Below are 17661 nucleotides of genomic sequence, written 5' to 3' on the forward strand. Positions count from 1 at the left end.
CTTCTTTGCCTGTATTGTTTTTGAAGAGTTTGAAAAGGATAACTTTCAACTGGAAATACATAAATATTTGTTCAACAATAACATTGTTGAGAAAAAGCATAATGGACTGATTGAACCTTAGCCCTTTTGGACAGTGCCATTGTTGTTGGTAACAGGCTCAGCTGTTCTAGGCTTTTATCTCAACTGCTCACTTCCTCACCTTCTTCAGAGTGATGACAATGCACCTTGAGCACTTTGTCTTCATCCCCTAGCACTTCTTGCATGTCATCTAGTTCCTGTGTGGGTGATTGCTGTGAGGACTCATGGCAACTTTCATTCATGACTTTTGACCCAGTGTTTGCCTCAAAACAGCTTTCCATACTGGATGTGGAGATGTCATTGCAGCTCGTTGTGTCCTCTGTATCTTTATTAGTTTCAATGACTTCATTCTGTTCTTCTGTGACCATAGTCAGATCAGTTGCTGTTTCTTCAACTGTAGTAAAACACAAATATAAATACGGCATTAAAGAGGAGAATAATAGAACTTTATGATAAAGGATAATTCTTCTTTGAAACCAAATATTCCTGTATTTAAATAAATTGCCTTCTTTGCCTATATCTTTTTGAAGAGTTTGAATAGAATAATCTTCAGCTGGAAATTCATAAATAATTGTTCAAAATTAGCAGTATTGAAAAACAATCATGATGAACTGATTGGACCTGAGCCCTCTTGGATAGTGCCATTGTTGCTGGTAAAAAGCCAGGATGTTGTAGGCTTTTACCACAACCGCTCATTTCCTCAGATAACAATGTCGCACGCGCTTGATGAAACTAACTCTGAACAAAATATTGCAAATGAATGATGTTTTAATGAAAGCTGCGCTACACTTCAGAATTGAAAAAATCCAAACTGGGTTCTGTTAGATTCACAACAACTATAGCTGGTTGAATAATTTGTTACATAAATCGACATATTAAATGCACTAGTTATAAAAGGGGTGTTCCCCGTAAGTATTTTTGTCTTGAAAATTAACATCTCATGTATGTAAACAATGCACCTGCTCACCACCATTTCAGATAGGGGTAGATTAAAGCTTCTAAAACAGTGGCTGGAATTTTCTGAGGTCCGTGCGGTTGTGATTGGAGGTGGGTTGGAAGGGAAATTTGAAAAACCTTGGACTGGGTCGGGTACCTGCCATCATCCCACCCCTTGCACTTTTCCCTCGGGCGTGTTTGCCAGCGTGGAAGCGACCCGAACAGCAGAGGCAGCCGAGGTAATTGAGATCATTATGAGGTACTTATCAGACCTTTAAGCGTCTTTTTAACCCGACCTTTCAAATTTCCCTGGATGAGCACAGGAATCACACAGCTCGGAACCACGTCTGTGAACCTGAGGCGGATGTTGAGTGGCCATTGATCCTCCTCATTAGTGCACAGCATGAAAAGTACAATAAAAACTCCCATCTGACAGCTGGTCACTTTCCTAAAGCAGATGCTGTTGCTGAGTGCATTGTCAGCACAGATTTAGCTTTCTAGAGGTTGCAAGTTTTTCCAGCAAAGTCGAGATCCACCATCACACCATTGACAGACATCTCTACTTGACCTGCCATCTATTACATCAGAATGGGTGCCTTTTATACAGTCTCACCTTGGTCCTCAGAATCTAACCACGATGAGCCCCAACACCAGCAGCACCAGGCACGCCAGCAACTGCAACAACAATACCACCAACCTTCTCCTCAACCACCTGATGCTGCACAGGACAGAGGGCATCAGCGCAGGGCTGCACCGTGCCAGAGGCGATACCCCCAAGACAGGGTATACCGGCAGAGGATGAGCTTCCTCAACATGACGGAGCAGCAGTGCCAAAGGAGGCTCAGACTATCGCGCAGGTCATCGCAGACATTTGTAGATTGCTGGAGCAAGACCTGCAGCCCAAAGGAGTGGGTTGACACACCTTCCCAGTGGCTGTCAAAGTCACCAGCACCCTCAACTTCTTCACCTCGGGCTCCTTCCGGGGATTTGCAGCAAACATTTGTGGCATCTCGCAGTCGGCTGCCCACAGATGCATCACACAGGCCACTGATGCCCTGTTTGACCAGTCAGCAAATTATATCAACTTTGCCACTGATGAAGCCAGTGTTACTGAGTGGGTGCTGGCCTTTGCTACTCTGGCTGGCTTCCTATGGGTGCAGGGCATCATCGACTGCACCATGTGGCCATCAGGGGACCCCATCATCACCCAGGAGTCTTTGTCAACTGCAAGAGCTTCCACTCCCTCAATGTGCAGCTCATCTGCAACCATAGTAAGATCATCATGCATGTGTGCGCCAAATTCCCTGGCAGCTGCCATGACTCTTTCGTCCTGTGCCAGTCCACCCTCCCTCAGCTCTTCACTCGTCCAAACAGACTTACCGGCTGGCTGCTTGGAGACAAGGGCTATCCACTGAATATGTGGCTCATGACACCCTTGAAGAGGCCAAGTAGTGAGGCCGAGGAGAGGTATAATGAAAGCCACATTTCCACCAGATGTGTCATAGAGCAAACAATAGGGATACTGAAAATGCGCTTCAGATGCCTTGACAGATCTGGAGGAGCCCTTCAGTACACACCAGCCAGGGTCTCCAGAATTGTTGTGGTCTGCTGCACCCTGCACAGCGCAGCAGCGAGGATTAGCACCGCATGAGGAGCATGGCTCTGAGCGCACAGCCTCTTCAGAGGAGGAGGAGGAGCAGGAGGAACCTGCGGTCCAGATCCCACCAGCACCTGAGCACATTGCTTCCCAGGAGGCCAGGGATGGCCTAATCATGGCCAGATTTATTTAACTTCACGCATTACACCCATATGCTGCACCAGGTTTTCACCACCCCGGAGCAACACTGTAAAGCATCCCTACAATGACCAAGCCATTCCTTTCACACTGATCCCCGTTGCTGGAGGTAGCGTTATGTCTCACAATTCATTCCAACTCACTAAGCCACTTCCAAAGGTGCACACAAATTTGTCCATGACCGGAAATTGGTGAAAATAAATAGTTTTATGCGTGACATCACAGTAACGGAAACTTTACAGAAACATTTATTAAAATACCCACTTGTGCCCACTTGTTCTGGATTCCCCCACCAGAGGAAACAGCTTCTATGTATATACCTGATTGAATCCTTTTATCATTTTAGACACCTCAATTAATTCATCCCTCAACCTTCCAAATTTAAGCCACATTTATGCAACCTGTCCTCATAACTTAATCCATTAAGCCCTGGTATCATTCTGGTCAATCTGCGCTGTGCCCTCTCCAAGGCCAATATATCTTTTGTGAGGTGCGGTGCCCAATGAACGCAATGCTCCAGATGGGGTCTGACCAAGGCTCTATACAATTGAAGCATCACTTCCTCAGTTTTGAGTTCTAATTCCCTTGGGATAAAGGCCAACATTATATTAGCCTTTTTAATTACTTTTTGAACCTGTGCACTAGCGTTTAATGATTTATGTACCTGGGCACCCAAATCCCTTTCCTCCTTCACAGTTCATAGTCTCTTGCTATTAAGAAAATATTCCAATTTGTCTTTTTTGGATCCAAAATGGATGACCTCAGACTTCCCCACGTTGAAATCCATCAGCCACAGTTTTGCTCTTTCATTAATCTGTCCATGTCCCTTTGCAACATCCTGCTCCCATCTACAGTATATAACTTACTAAATTCTCCTAAAGTAGTGTCATCTGCAAATTGGGACATACAACTCTCTATTTGTTCATCCAAGTCATTGATATACAGATTTACCCATTAACAGCTCAGCCCAGTTTACTGTGGTCAATTTATTTCAATTCCTTCGACGCTTGCCTTACTTAAATTTAGAACCAAAGGCCTAGAAATTGGGTATAGCCCAGCCAGCACGTTTGCGGCGAAAATTTTGCGCCCGCCGCGGAGCCAGTTGTGCCCGCCCCATATTCACTTTCAGCGCCCCAAAGTGGAACCGGGCGCTGGTACAGGGTGTGTCCGCCCCGCTTGGGGCGCTGAAAGTGAATTTCAGCGCTCCCGGTCCCGCTGCGCCACCCGATGCGGTGCGGCAGGGTGCTGTACTGCAGGCCTCCCCCTTCTCTTAAGGGGGAGGTGCCTGCAACGGCCGGAGCCCCGATTGCAAGTGCCGGCAAAAGAGCCCGGCACAACGGAGAAGTGCCGAGCTCCATGGAAACCAGCCGGCAATGCTGGTGGAGGAGGCCGGGGAAGGAGGTGCGGGCAGGCGGCCGCCGAAAAAGCGGCCGCCCCGCACCTCCACCTTAACTTGCGCCGCTAAGGCTGCAGTAAGGACCCGGTCTCCCGATGTTGTTAGCGCCCGCCACGGAAGAGGCGGCCGCCACTGAAGATGGGGATCGGCGTGGTTTCGGGCGGTACCGGGGCACTGCGCACACCGATGACGTCATCGGTGCCGGCGCAGCGCTACCGGCTAATGCCGATGTTAGGGCCCACCTAATTTCGGGCGCGACGCAACTTCCGGCGCAACCCACTCTTTCGCCCCTAATTGGGCGCAAACGCAACTGAATTTCTAGGCCTTGGTTTATGGCACTCGCTTCACTCTCTCATAGAGTCATAGAGTCATAGAGTTATACAGCACAGAAAGAGGCCCTTCGGACCATCGCGTCCGCGCCGGCCATCAAGCCCTGTCTAATCTAATCCCATTTTCCAGCATTTGGTCTGTAGCCTTGTATGCTATGGCATTTCAAGTGCTCATCCAAATGCTTCTTGAGTGTTGTGAGGGTTCCTGCCTCTACCACCCTTTCAGGCAGTGAGTTCCAGATTCCAACCACCCTCTGGGTGAAAAAGGTCTTCCTCAAATCCCCTCTAAACCTCCTGCCCCTTACCTTGAATCTATGCCCCCTTGTTTGACCCTTCTACTAAGGGAAAAGGTTCCTATCTACCCTATCTATGCCCCTCATAATTTTGTACACCTCAATCAGGTCCAAGGAAAACAATCCCAGCCTGTCCAGTCTTTCTTCATAGCTGAAGCGCTCCAGCCCAGGTAACATCCTGGTGAATCTCCTCTGCATCCTCTCCAAAGCAATCACATCCTTCCTATAGTGTGGCGACCAGAACTGCACACAGTATTCCAGCTGTGGCCTAACCAGCATTTAGTACAGCTCCATCATAACCTCCCTGCTCTTATATTCTATGCCTCGGCTAATGAAGGCAAGTATCCCATATGCCTTTTTAACCACCTTATCCACCTGTTCTGCTGCCTTCAGGGATCTATGTACATGCACACCAAGGTCCCTCTGATCCTCTGTCTTTCCTAGGGCCTTACCATTCATTGTGTATTCCCTTGTCTTGTTAGTCCCTCCAAAATGCATCACCTCACACTTTTCAGGGTTAAATTCCATTTGCCACTGTTCCGCCCATCTGACCAACCCATCTATATCGTCCTGCAGACTGAGGCTACCCTCCTCGCTATTTACCACCCCACCAATTTTCATGTCATCTGCGAACTTACTGATCATACCCTTTACATTCACATCCAAATCATTAATGTAGACCACAAACAACAAGGGACCCAGCACCGATCCCTGCGGTACCCCACTGGACACAGGCTTCCAGTCACAAAAACAACCTTCGACCATCACCCTTTGCCTTCTGCCACTAAGCCAGTTTTGGATCCAATGTGCCAAGGCACCCTGGATCCCATGGGCTCTTACCTTCTTGACCAGTCTCCTGTGCGGGACTTTATCGAAAGCCTTACTGAAATCCATGTAAACCACATCCACTGCACTACCCTCATCCACACACCTAGTCACCCCCTCGAAAAATTCAATCAAATTGGTCAGACATGATCTTCCCTTGCCAAAGCCATGCCGACTATCCCTGATTAATCCTTGCCTCTCCAAGTGGAGACTAATTCTGTCCCTCAGAATTTTTTCCAATAATTTCCCTACCACTGATGTTAGGCTCACTGGCCTGTAATTCCCTGGTTTATCCCTACTACCCTTCTTGAATAATGGTACTATGTTAGCTGTTCTCTAGTCCTCTGGCACCTCCCCAGTGGCCAGAGAGGTTTTGAAAATTTGTGTCAGAGTCCCTGCAATCTCCTCCTTTGCCTCACACAGCAGCCTGGGATACATTTCATCCAGGCCTGGGGATTTATCCACTTTTAAGCCTGCTAAAACCGCTAGTACCTCCTCCCTCTCAATGCTAATTTGTTCAAGTATATCACAGTCCCCCTGCCCGATTTCTATGTCTACATCGTCCTTCTCCATAGTGAACACAGATGCAAAATATTCATTTAAAACCCCACCTACATCTTCTGGCTCCACACACAGATTGCCACTTTGGTCCCTAATGGGCCCTACTCTTTCCCTAGTTATTCTCTTGCCCTTAATATACTTATAAAACACCTTAGGATTTTTCTTAATAACAACAGAAAATGCTGGAAAAACTCAGCAGGTCAGGCAACATCCGTGGAGAGAAATTTGAGTTGACGTTTTGGGTCGAACCCTTCTTCAAAAGGTTTCGACCCGAAACGTCAACTCAAATTTCTCTCCACGGATGTTGCCTGACCTGCTGAGTTTTTCCAGCATTTTCTGTTGTTATTTCGAATTTCCAACATCTGCAGTATTTTGCTATCGTATTAGGATTTTCCTTTATTTTGCTCACCAGTGTTATTTCATGGCCCCTCCTTGCTCTCCTAATTTCAATTTAAATATCCCCCTGCACTTTTTATACTTCTCTAGGGCTTCCTGTCTTTAGTTCTTTGTATCTGCCAAAAGCCCCCCTTTTTTTCCTAATCCATTCTCGTATATCCCTTGACATCCAAGGTTCCCTGGGCTTCTTGGTCCCACCCTTGACCTTTACGGGAACATGTTGCCATTGTACTCTCTCAATTTCCTTTCTGAAAGACTCCCATTGCTCCGATGTGGATTTTCCTACAAGTAGCTGATCCCAGTCCACTTTGGCCAAATCCTGCCTTATCATATTAAAATCGGCCTTCCCCCAATTTAGAACCTTTATTTCCGGTCCATCTCTGTCCTTTTCCATGGCTACCTTAAATCTCACCGAATTATGGTCACTGTCACCAAAGTGCTCACCTACAAACACTTCTACCTCTTGCCCGGCCACATTCCCGAGAATTAGGTCCAGTACCGCCCCCTCTCTTGTAGGACTTTCTACATGCTGGCTCAAAAAGCTCTCCTGGATGCACTTTAAGAATTCTGCACCCTCTAAGCCTTTCACACTCTGACTATCCCAGTTAATATTGGGGAAGTTGAAATCCCCCACTATTATTACCCTATTATTTGCACATTTCTCTGAGATTTGCCTACATATCTGTTCCTCTATCTCCCCTGCACTACCTGCCTGCTTCTACTGCTCTGCCTGATGGTCACCCATTTCCCTTCTGCCTGTGCAGCCCTTACCTGCGGTGTGACCAACTCACTAAACATGTTATCCACGACCCTCTCAGCATCGCGAATGCTCCAAAACTCATCCATCCGCAGCTCCAGCGCCTCAATGTGGTCTGCTAGAAGCTGCAGCTGGATACATTTCCGGCACACATGGTCGTCAGGGACACCGGCAGTGTCCCTGAATTCCCACATAGCGCAGGTGGTGCATAACACGGGGCTGGGCTGTCCTGACATGACTTACCCTTTAATTAATTTAAATTAATTCAATACCACCAATTAAAGATATACTCTAGGGCGCTTGTATGGCAGAAGTCCCCGCTACACCAGAGAGACCCTAGAAAAATATAAACCGCAGAATTGAAGTTACCTTGCAGCTAAATTATATATTTAAGGGCTCTGGTTTACAAACAAACTATAAAACACCGAGTTTAATTTTAAAAAGAGAGAAATACTCACCAACCAATCACTTACCTGCTTTCTGGTGATGTCACACCTCGAATACTTTTTACCTCTCTCCTTCCCTTTGAGTTCCGAGTCTGGTACGCCTTACCTGGATCTCTGGGGCCTTTTATAGCCCCACTCTGCCGCTCGAGTTTCCCGCCAACGCTCTGAGGCCTTACCTGGGTCTCTGGGGCCTTTTATAGCCCCACTCTGCCGCTCGAGTTTCCCGCCGATGCTCTGAGGCTTTACCTGGGTCTCTGGGGCATTTTATAGCCCCGCTGCCGCTCGAGTTTCCCGCTGACGCTCTCTGAGGCCTTACCTGGGTCTCTGGGGCCTTTTATAGCCCCGCTGCCGCTCGAGTTTCCCGCTGACGCTCTCTGAGGCCTTACCTGGGTCTCTGGGGCCTTTTATAGCCCCGCTCTGCCGCTCGAGTTTCCCGCCGATGCTCTGAGGCCTTACCTGGGTCTCTGGGGCCTTTTATAGCCCCACTCTGCTGCTCGAGCTTCCCGCCAACGCTCTGATGCCTTACCTGGGTCTCTGGGGCATTTTATAGCCCCGCTGCCGCTCGAGTTTCCCGCTGACGCTCTCTGAGGCCTTACCTGGGTCTCTGGGGCCTTTTATAGCCCCGCTGCCGCTCGAGTTTCCCGCTGACGCTCTCTGAGGCCTTACCTGGGTCTCTGGGGCCTTTTATAGCCCCGCTGCCGCTCGAGTTTCCCGCTGACGCTCTCTGAGGCCTTACCTGGGTCTCTGGGGCCTTTTATAGCCCCGCTGCCGCTCGAGTTTCCCGCTGACGCTCTCTGAGGCCTTACCTGGGTCTCTGGGGCCTTTTATAGCCCCGCTGCCGCTCGAGTTTCCCGCTGACGCTCTCTGAGGCCTTACCTGGGTCTCTGGGGCCTTTTATAGCCCCGCTGCCACTCGGGTTTCCCGCCGACGCTCTGAGGCCTTACCTGGGTCTCTGGGGCCTTTTATAGCCCCGCTGCCGCTCGAGTTTCCCGCCGATGCTCTGAGGCCTTACCTGGGTCTCTGGGGCCTTTTATAGCCCCGCTGCCACTCGGGTTTCCCGCCGACGCTCTGAGGCCTTACCTGGGTCTCTGGGGCCTTTTATAGCCCCGCTGCCGCTCGAGTTTCCCGCCGACGCTCTGAGGCCTTACCTGGGTCTCTGGGGCCTTTTATAGCCCCGCTGCCGCTCGAGTTTCCCGCCGACGCTCTGAGGCTTTACCTGGGTCTCTGGGGCCTTTTATAGCCCCGCTGCCGCTCGAGTTTCCCGCTGACGCTCTCTGAGGCCTTACCTGGGTCTCTGGGGCCTTTTATAGCCCCGCTGCCGCTCGAGTTTCCCGCTGATGCTCTGAGGCCTTACCTGGGTCTCTGGGGCCTTTTATAGCCCCGCTCTGCCACTCGGGTTTCCCGCCGACGCTCTGAGGCCTTACCTGGGTCTCTGGGGCCTTTTATAGCCCCGCTCTGCCACTCGGGTTTCCCGCCGACGCTCTGAGGCCTTACCTGGGTCTCTGGGGCCTTTTATAGCCCCACTCTGCCGCTCGAGTTTCCCGCTGACGCTCTCTGAGGCCTTACCTGGGTCTCTGGGGCCTTTTATAGCCCCGCTGCCGCTCGAGTTTCCCGCCGACGCTCTGAGGCCTTACCTGGTCTCTGGGGCCTTTTATAGCCCCACTCTGCCGCTCGAGTTTCCCGCCTAACATCAAATTCAATCATATTATGGTCACTATTTGCAAGATGTTCCCTTACCGTCAGATTGTTAACTAATTCTGGTTCATTATGCATCACCAAATCTCTTGTTGGTTCTAAAACATACTGTTCCAGAAAACTATCCCGAATACATTGTAGAATCATAGAATAGTTCAGCACAGAAGGAGGCCATTCATCCCAGTAAGTCAGTGCCGGCTCTTTCGAAGAGCAATCCAGTTAGTCCCACTCCCCCGCTCTTTCCCCATACCTCTGCAATTTTTTCTCCTTCAAATATTTATCGAATTCCCCTTTGAAGTCTACTATTGAATCTGCATCCACCACCCTATTCAGGTAGTGCACTCCAAATCCTAACCACTCGTTGCATAAAAAAGTTTTTCCTCAAGTCGCCTCTGGTTCTTTTGTCAATCACCTTAAATCTGTGTCTCTCATTATCGACCTTTCAGCCATTGGAAACAGTTTCTCTTTATTTACACTATCTAAATCATTCATGATTTTAAACACCTCTATCAAATCTCCTCTTAGCTTTCTCTGCTCCAAGGAGAACAATCCCAGCTTCTCTAGTTTATCCACATAACTGTATTCCCTCATCCCTGGAACATTAAAAATTAATTGGGAAGGATTTTCATTGGGCTGTGGAGGCGGGATTGGAGGCGTGTGGGGGGTTAAAATCCCAAAATCGGGGGTCCCGACCCCATCCCGCCCCCAACCCGCCTCCATGCCAGTTTAAAAGGAGGCAGGTACCTGTCCCGCACTCGGACCCGCCTACCCGAGGCGGGAAGGGGATTAGTGCCAATTAACTGCCTGTTAACAGGTAGTTAACAGGCAGTTTTTAGCCAAATCCCTATTTTTAATGTTGAAGTGTGGGATTCCCGACAGCTCCAAACCACGCCAAGTTAGAGGAGGTGGACTGTCGGGATGAAGGGCTTGGAGGGGTCGAGATGTCCGGTGTTCAGGCGAGTGATGGGTGCATGAGTGCAAAGGTAAGTGTGTTTGGTGTGTGTAAAGTGTTTAAAGAAGTTTTACATGCCTTTACTTACCTTTACAGCTTTCCTTCCTTCAGGTCTCGGGAGTCCCTCATCTCACCGGCACAGAAAGCAGAATGGCTGCGAGCTGTCAAAAATTGCAGCATTCAGCTTTCTGTTCCGGGAGATCTCTAAATCATCCTGAGAGGAAGGAATTAACTTAGAATACAGATTGTCAGTGTTTGACAGCTTCAAACAGCTGTGAAACGCTGATATTTCATCTGTCAAAAGGTCTTGACAGATGAAATGTCAATCTGTGACGTCACTTGTTGCCGGGTGGCCCTTAATTGGCCTGCTGAGCCCACTGGGCAGGCTCAACAAGGTCAATCAAGTAAAAATCACGTGGGTTGGCTAGAACTCGATGGAGGCGGGACTACAACCCCGAAAGTTATAGTCCCGCCTCCTACCCAACTCCTCAATGAAAATCCAGTCCATTGTCTCTGCTACTTGTGCTATTCTGCTTCTGCCAGTCTATGTGAAAATTAAAATCACACCTTATAACCATATTGTTTTTGCTACATGTTTCACTGATCTCCATATTTATATATCCCCCCACTACATCACTGCTCTTAGGCGGTCTGTAGACAACTCCCATCAGAGTCTTCCATCCGTTACTATTCCTTAGCTGTTTCCACTGCCTGTTCATCCTTTCTGAAGTCCTTTTTATCCACTGCTGCAATTATGTCTTTCATCAATATTGCTACTTGTGTCTTTTCTAAAGATCTTACAGTCTGGAATGTTTAGCTCCTATCTACACCCAGCTCGTAGCTAGGTCTCTGCAATGGCTACTATATCATGCCTTTTAAGGTAAATTTATACTTCTAACTCATTTGTTTTATTTCTTATGCTATGTGCATTCGTATACAGAACTCTTATTTGTGTAGCTGTCCTCACCGTTCCCAAATGCCTTGATGGTGTATTTCTCACACTTTTTGATCTATCACACTTTTGTTTGCTGATACTAGACAGGCAATTACATATGGTTTTATTTTTTATTTTTTAAAGAAATACAGAAGAACAAAAGAGAGCACTTGAAGTCATGAAACCTAGTTTCCTTTGGCTCCGTGTGCTTTTCAAGTCAGTTCTTTAAACTGATCAAACATTTTTGTTTATTTAACACTATCCTACTCATGGTATCAGCAAAAAAGTCAATTAGAGCATAAACTTAAAATGTTAAGCTCTGGGAATCTATTGTTCAAAATATACCATTCCCAGGAAAACTAGAGATGGCATGTAATATAGCAAACAGTTGGAAAAGTACTCAGAGAATTTAAGTAAAGTTATGAGATTGTATCATACAGTACCTCACTAAGCAATCAAAAGATATCAGAACTGCTACATTAATTACCTGTATGTCCAGTATTTAATTTGGGACAGATGAAGACAAGATTGATAGAGGTTGTTTTTAGCATTTAACAATAATTTTACATTGCAAGGATTACTGAAAACTATGAAAGCTATATATTTGATAATTGCAACAATTGAATCTATTTAGTGAGTCCTGCATCGTAACTAAAACATGTAATTATAGGTCTCTAAAAGAAAAGTGTCATCGGAGATAGAATATATGGAACAATTCTGCCAGTAATAGACTTTTACAGGAACCAAGACTGACATTGAAAGCTTCTGTTGACATGTGTAATGTTCGTGAATCGACAGAAAAGCAGCAGAAAGAAAGAAATACTGAGGAAGAAGTGCAAAATTTTACAATGTAAGGAAAAGGAGAATATCTCCAGACATGTCTGCCAACATTATGGGGTGATGTTACTTTGTCCAGACATCAGGCACGCAGCGGGCGGTATAATGCACTATCCACCAGATGTCCTTGGCGAGAAGCCCAAGCCATTTTGAGGGCTTTGCCTTATTTCCATTTCCAGCTGCAAGCAGGAAGTATGGCAGCTTGTTCGTGGAGCTGAGCCAAAAGTAACTGTTGGATTTCATAATTGATATTGATTTTATTGTTGTTTATGAAGTGTTCTCATTTAAAAGTTCAATGTAAAAGAGAAGCTATACTTCAGGAAAGCCAAACAGTATTGTTTTACAATAAAAGTACCAAAGAGCATAAGGTTAGAGAAGGCAAAGTTGTCAGAATTCAGCTAGTGGGAAAAGAGAACTGGATGCCAGCACAAATACCATAGTAAGTAGATATCACATCCTATAATGTAAGAACAGAAGATAGGAAGGTATTTTGGAGGAACTGGAGACACCTGCAAAAAACAGAACCATCAGTTGTACAGAGACCTGACAGTCCAGTTGCATACTCCATAATACAAGTGGAACTACCAAGTCAGTTTACAGTAAACAAACAACAGGCACAACAGACCACAATGGAAGAAAAGAATGTAGCCGGTGACCAATTAAACAGTGAGCCAGCTCTTCATCTAGAAACTTGATGGAAAAGGTTCCAGCAACAATACAGATAACAAGACCACAATCCTAACAGTGATTTTGATACTGGCACCATTGGACTTTATAATTGTCATGGGATTATATTATTGTATATGAAGTGTTCGTATTTATAAGTTCAATTTCTTTTCAGAAGGGGCATGTATTAATATTGGTGTAACTTTGAATCCATAGTCAAATGTAGGAAGTTCTGTGACTGTTCCTCCAAACTGGAAGAGTTTGTACGATTGATAGTTGCCTGTATAGTTCGTTGAAATGACTGATTAATGTAAAAGAAGAAACACATTTTAAATCTCTGAAAACTTTTCTAGCTTGTTACTGACTTGAGTTAATAAACAATACACTTGTCTCTGTCCTAGCCCTAATTACTTGGCGTTCAGAAGTGATAGTCCTCTCCAATCTGACGCCTCAAGCTTTGTTTCAAGAGGGCCTATTGCTCATGTCTTCCCTTACTACTACCTTCAAGCATTCATAAGGGAAGATATGAGCAACATGCTCTCTCCAAGTAAAGATGTCCCAAGTATAATCAATGGTTTCATGGCTTCACCATAATTGAGATGGATGCCCTAGACAGGCTAAATGGACTCAAACTAAATACATCTTCAGAAATAGATTGCATTTATCCCAGAGTGATGAGAAAGACTAGGAAGAATATTTGTGAGGCACGGGCAATCATTATGAGAGAGTCAATGGACAATTGGGAGGTATCATTAGATTGGAAAGAGGTAAATGTGGTGCTCATATTTAAATGGGATGACAAAACAGTTATAGGAAACTACAGACCAATTCATATACTTTCATTCGATGTCAAATAATGAAATTGATTCTCAGGATCATCTGTACATCAATATCCTAGTTAACAGCAGTCAGAATGGATTCAGAAGGGGAAAATCCTGTCTGACTAACCTCCTGAAATTTTTCAGGAAGTGACAACCCAAGTAGACTGTGGGAGGCCCTATGATATGGCATACCTTGACTTCTAAGAGGCTTTTGATAAAGTTCCACATGAACAGCTATTCATTGAACTCAAAATGTTGGGGATTCAGGGTAAACCCTAAGAATGGATGAGAAACTGGTTGAAGGGTAGGAAACAATAAGTACTTGTTAGAGGAGTTATATTGGAGTGGGGGAAAGTACTAAGTGGAGTACCTCAGGTGCTGGGACCAGTACTATTTCTAATTTACATAAATAATCTGGTTTCAGAAATGCAATGCAAAGCGGTCAAATTGGCAGATGATATACTCAAACACAAATGTCAGCATGCAGACCATAATGGAAGCAGAGACAAGTGTAAGTACTAAGCAACCAATTAGATTGAAGAATTGTTAATAAGCAGCACAGTCTGAATCAGGAAGTGTTAGTTAGAATATTTAATTCAATGTCAAATCAGGTACAGAAAGCAAAATAAAGAGGGAAAGAAAGATGGGATTAAGAGAGAGAGATAAAAGAGAAAGAAAAAATGTAAAAAATAATAATTTTTTTTTACTTTTTAAAATCTTCAACAATAATTAAAATTGGAAGGACTGAGATTCTACACTTGTAAAAGTTAATTTTCAACCAGAGGTTGTTTGGCAGTAATAAAGACTTACCACACTGTTAAAAATTTACTTACAGTGGAATGGACAAGCCCTATCTTTTTCTGGTGAGTTTAGTAGGTATCTATCCCATAAGTACAGCAACTTCACGCCATCCAATGTACTTCAATGCCAAGTCTCTCAACGAGATACCTTTCTCACGCAGCTTCTGAAGGAGCAGGGCAACTCGGACAGCAACTTCCTGATTGCCATGTTTAACTGCGGATGTGTGGACGCCGGAAGTTGCTGTCCAGTTTACACTTCAATAACGGTGAGCGCTGTTAGCCTCACTGTTATTTCTACAGCAAAATCCGGCCCAATATGTTTATATAGTTATAAATCAAACTCTGATAATATACAAGAAGCGGATTATTATACAATGGTTACTATATATAAATGATTTTTTAAAAACCATGTTAACTTTTTACTTCTGGCTTAATTGTGAACGTACGTCAATCTAAATTTAGTAAAAGTTTTGTACAAACGACTCTTTAATATATAGCTCCATTGTCAATAGGTACGTCAATATAATTTTGGCCTTTGATTCCTGGAATATAATATTCAAAAATCCTCTCAAAAATATTATTTTATTACAAGATATAATCAGTTCACCTGATATTGATCACATTACAGTATCTTTCTTGCTCAGTAACAAATGTTCATCGACTTCCTTGTGGTGGCTGCCATGCTGACATGATTACTCTGCCCCATGTCCACATGAAATAGAAAGTAACCTAAAATAAAGGTTCATTGTCTCACTTGTGCATATTCTTGCAAGTAAACAGATGATCAATCAATCACACGACACATGACTGTGAAGGTGCCGGTTAGTTCCCGCAGTAACCCCTAGATGGCACCTTCACTTGTTTTTTTCCCTTTGCTAATTGTTACTAGTTTCTCCTGTGTTTATTACTTAACTGCCTTTTATCAGGTTTATTGGTTTCACCTGTTTTTGCTTGTATTTAAGTTCTGTGGTTTCTTCCCTCTGTGCTCAGTCTTGACAAGCCGTTTGCCTAGTGGTAGCTTGTCTTGAGCTCCTATGTTTGTAACTGTTTACCTGTGTGATTCTAGTAAAGTACTTTTATTTAAGACTGCATACCTGCTTCTCGCCTCATCTGTTTGCACTTGGGTCCAGACCCAGCCTCGCCCTGACAGCAAGACTGAGCCAGTATGGACCCAGCAGTGATGGAGGAATTTTGTTCTATTCTCTCCCATCAAGGTGCTTTCCTCGGCCACCTTGAGCAACTTCTCCAAAGCATTTCGGACAAGGTAAATACGTGGACTCAGACCATTCAACACCCAGCCGCTGTGGCTTCTGCTCAGGATGTTCCTCCTCAGTCAGTTCCTTTGGGTACTACCCCACCGGTCGCCGACCTCCAGACTCACCGAGAGCCTCGCCTACCCGCACCAGAGCGCTATGACGGTCATCCGGGCAAGTGTCGCGGCTTCTTGACCCAGTGCTTCCTAGTTTTTGAACTCCAACCCTCCATGTTCCTATCACCCCGCTCTAAGGTAGCATTCATCATATCGCTACTCTTGGGAAAAGCTCTCGCCTGGGTTACCGCTATCTGGGAGCAGCAATCTTTCGTCTGCTCAGACATTCTCCTTTTCGCCGAAGAGATGAGCAAAGTCTTTGACCATCCTGTGAGTGGACGGGAGGCAGCTAAGAGACTTTTGAATCTCCGCCAGGGCAACTGCAGCGTAGCCGACTTCACCATTGAGTTCCGCACACTCGCTGCGGAAAGCCGCTGGAACAACGAGGCCCTTCTCTCCACGTTTCTTCATGGCCTTTCCGAATCTATCAAAGATGAACTGGCGTCCAGAGAGGTTCCGGAGGACCTTGACACGCTCATCTCCCTTGCCATCAGAGTGGATAACCGCCTCCGGGAGCATGGTAGAGAGAGGAGATTCACTACTTCCACAGAGGTGAGATCTTCCGGTGTTTTGAATCTGACCAAGAGTTTCCAAGTACCCCCGAGTCCACCTGTTAGCACCGAAGAGGAACCTATGCAACTCGGCAGACCTCGGCTCTCCCAATTTGAGAGACAGAGGAGATTGAGAGAGGGGCGTTGTCTTTACTGTGGCCTGTCTGGCCATCTCAGAGCCACATGCCCTGAGCTTCAGGAAAAAGCCAGGAGGATTGGGAAAATACTGACAGATCAAATCCCTTCTCCTACCCCTTCTGTCTTCCAAACCCTGCTTCCCGCTCGTCTTTCTTGGGAGGGACAACAGTACAACCTCCAGGCGTTTGTTGACTGCGGGCCGCTGGCTGTTTTATCGATGCCACCCTTGTGCGCAGCCTGAAAATTCCTTTCTCCCGCCTTGACAAGCCTTTACAAGTCACCGCCCTCGACGGCAGGCCCCTTGGTCCTGGGCGTATTCATCATATCACCGGAGTATTACATGTCCAAGTAGGGGAGAGACATCAAAAGTTGCTGCAGTTTCACCTTATCGATTCACCTGAGCTCCCTCTCGTTCTTGGACATCCGTGGCTCTCTCTTCACAACCCTCACATTGACTGGACTACCGGGACTGTGCTGGAGTGGGGTCCTTCATGTCTAGCCAACTGTCTTAAGGTCTTCCCTAGTCTGCCCCGTCCTTCCTCTCCCGAGCCAGCTGATCAACTGGACCTTGCTCATGTGCCCCCTGAATATTCGGACCTCCATGCTGTGTTTAGTAAGAGGCGGTCCACTACACTCCCACCACACCGGTCCTATGACTGTGCCATTGATCTCCTGCCTGGCACTAGCCCCCCTCGGGGTCGGCTCTACTCTCTCTCTCTGGCCCTGAGAATGTTTCCATGGAAGAATACATCAAGGAAGCCCTCGCTACAGGTTTCATTTGCCTTTCCACCTCGCCAGCGGGTGCTGGCTTCTTTTTTGTAAAGAAGAAGGATGGTGGTCTCAGGCCTTGCATAGACTATCGGGGGCTTAACAAAATTACCATTAAGAACCGCTATCCTCTCCCTTTGATGTCTTCAGCGTTCGAGCAGCTGCAGGGAGCTACCATCTTCTCCAAACTTGACCTCCACAACGCGTACAACCTGGTCCGCATTAGGGAGGGGGATGAATGGAAGACTGCCTTTATCACACCTAGCGGTCACTGGGAATACCTCGTCATGCCCTTTGGTCTCACTAACGCTCCTGCTG

General features: G+C 46.3%; 1 protein-coding gene across 2 annotated transcripts in view; it reads right to left on the reverse strand.

The window, feature by feature from the left end:
- LOC147125085 (uncharacterized) overlaps positions 1 to 17661 on the reverse strand; it is a 95859-nt gene that overhangs the window by 2804 nt on the left and 75394 nt on the right. For both annotated transcript variants that reach the window (XM_085997172.1, XM_085997162.1), the window contains one exon: positions 200 to 472. In XM_085997172.1, the coding sequence (XP_085853298.1) occupies positions 200 to 472 (273 nt within the window). The remainder of the gene's footprint in view (positions 1 to 199; positions 473 to 17661) is intronic.

Source organism: Somniosus microcephalus, chromosome 1 (genome assembly GCF_052327205.1).
Source record: "Somniosus microcephalus isolate GS21.2 chromosome 1, FLI_Smic_1.0, whole genome shotgun sequence".
NCBI lineage: Eukaryota > Metazoa > Chordata > Chondrichthyes > Squaliformes > Somniosidae > Somniosus > Somniosus microcephalus.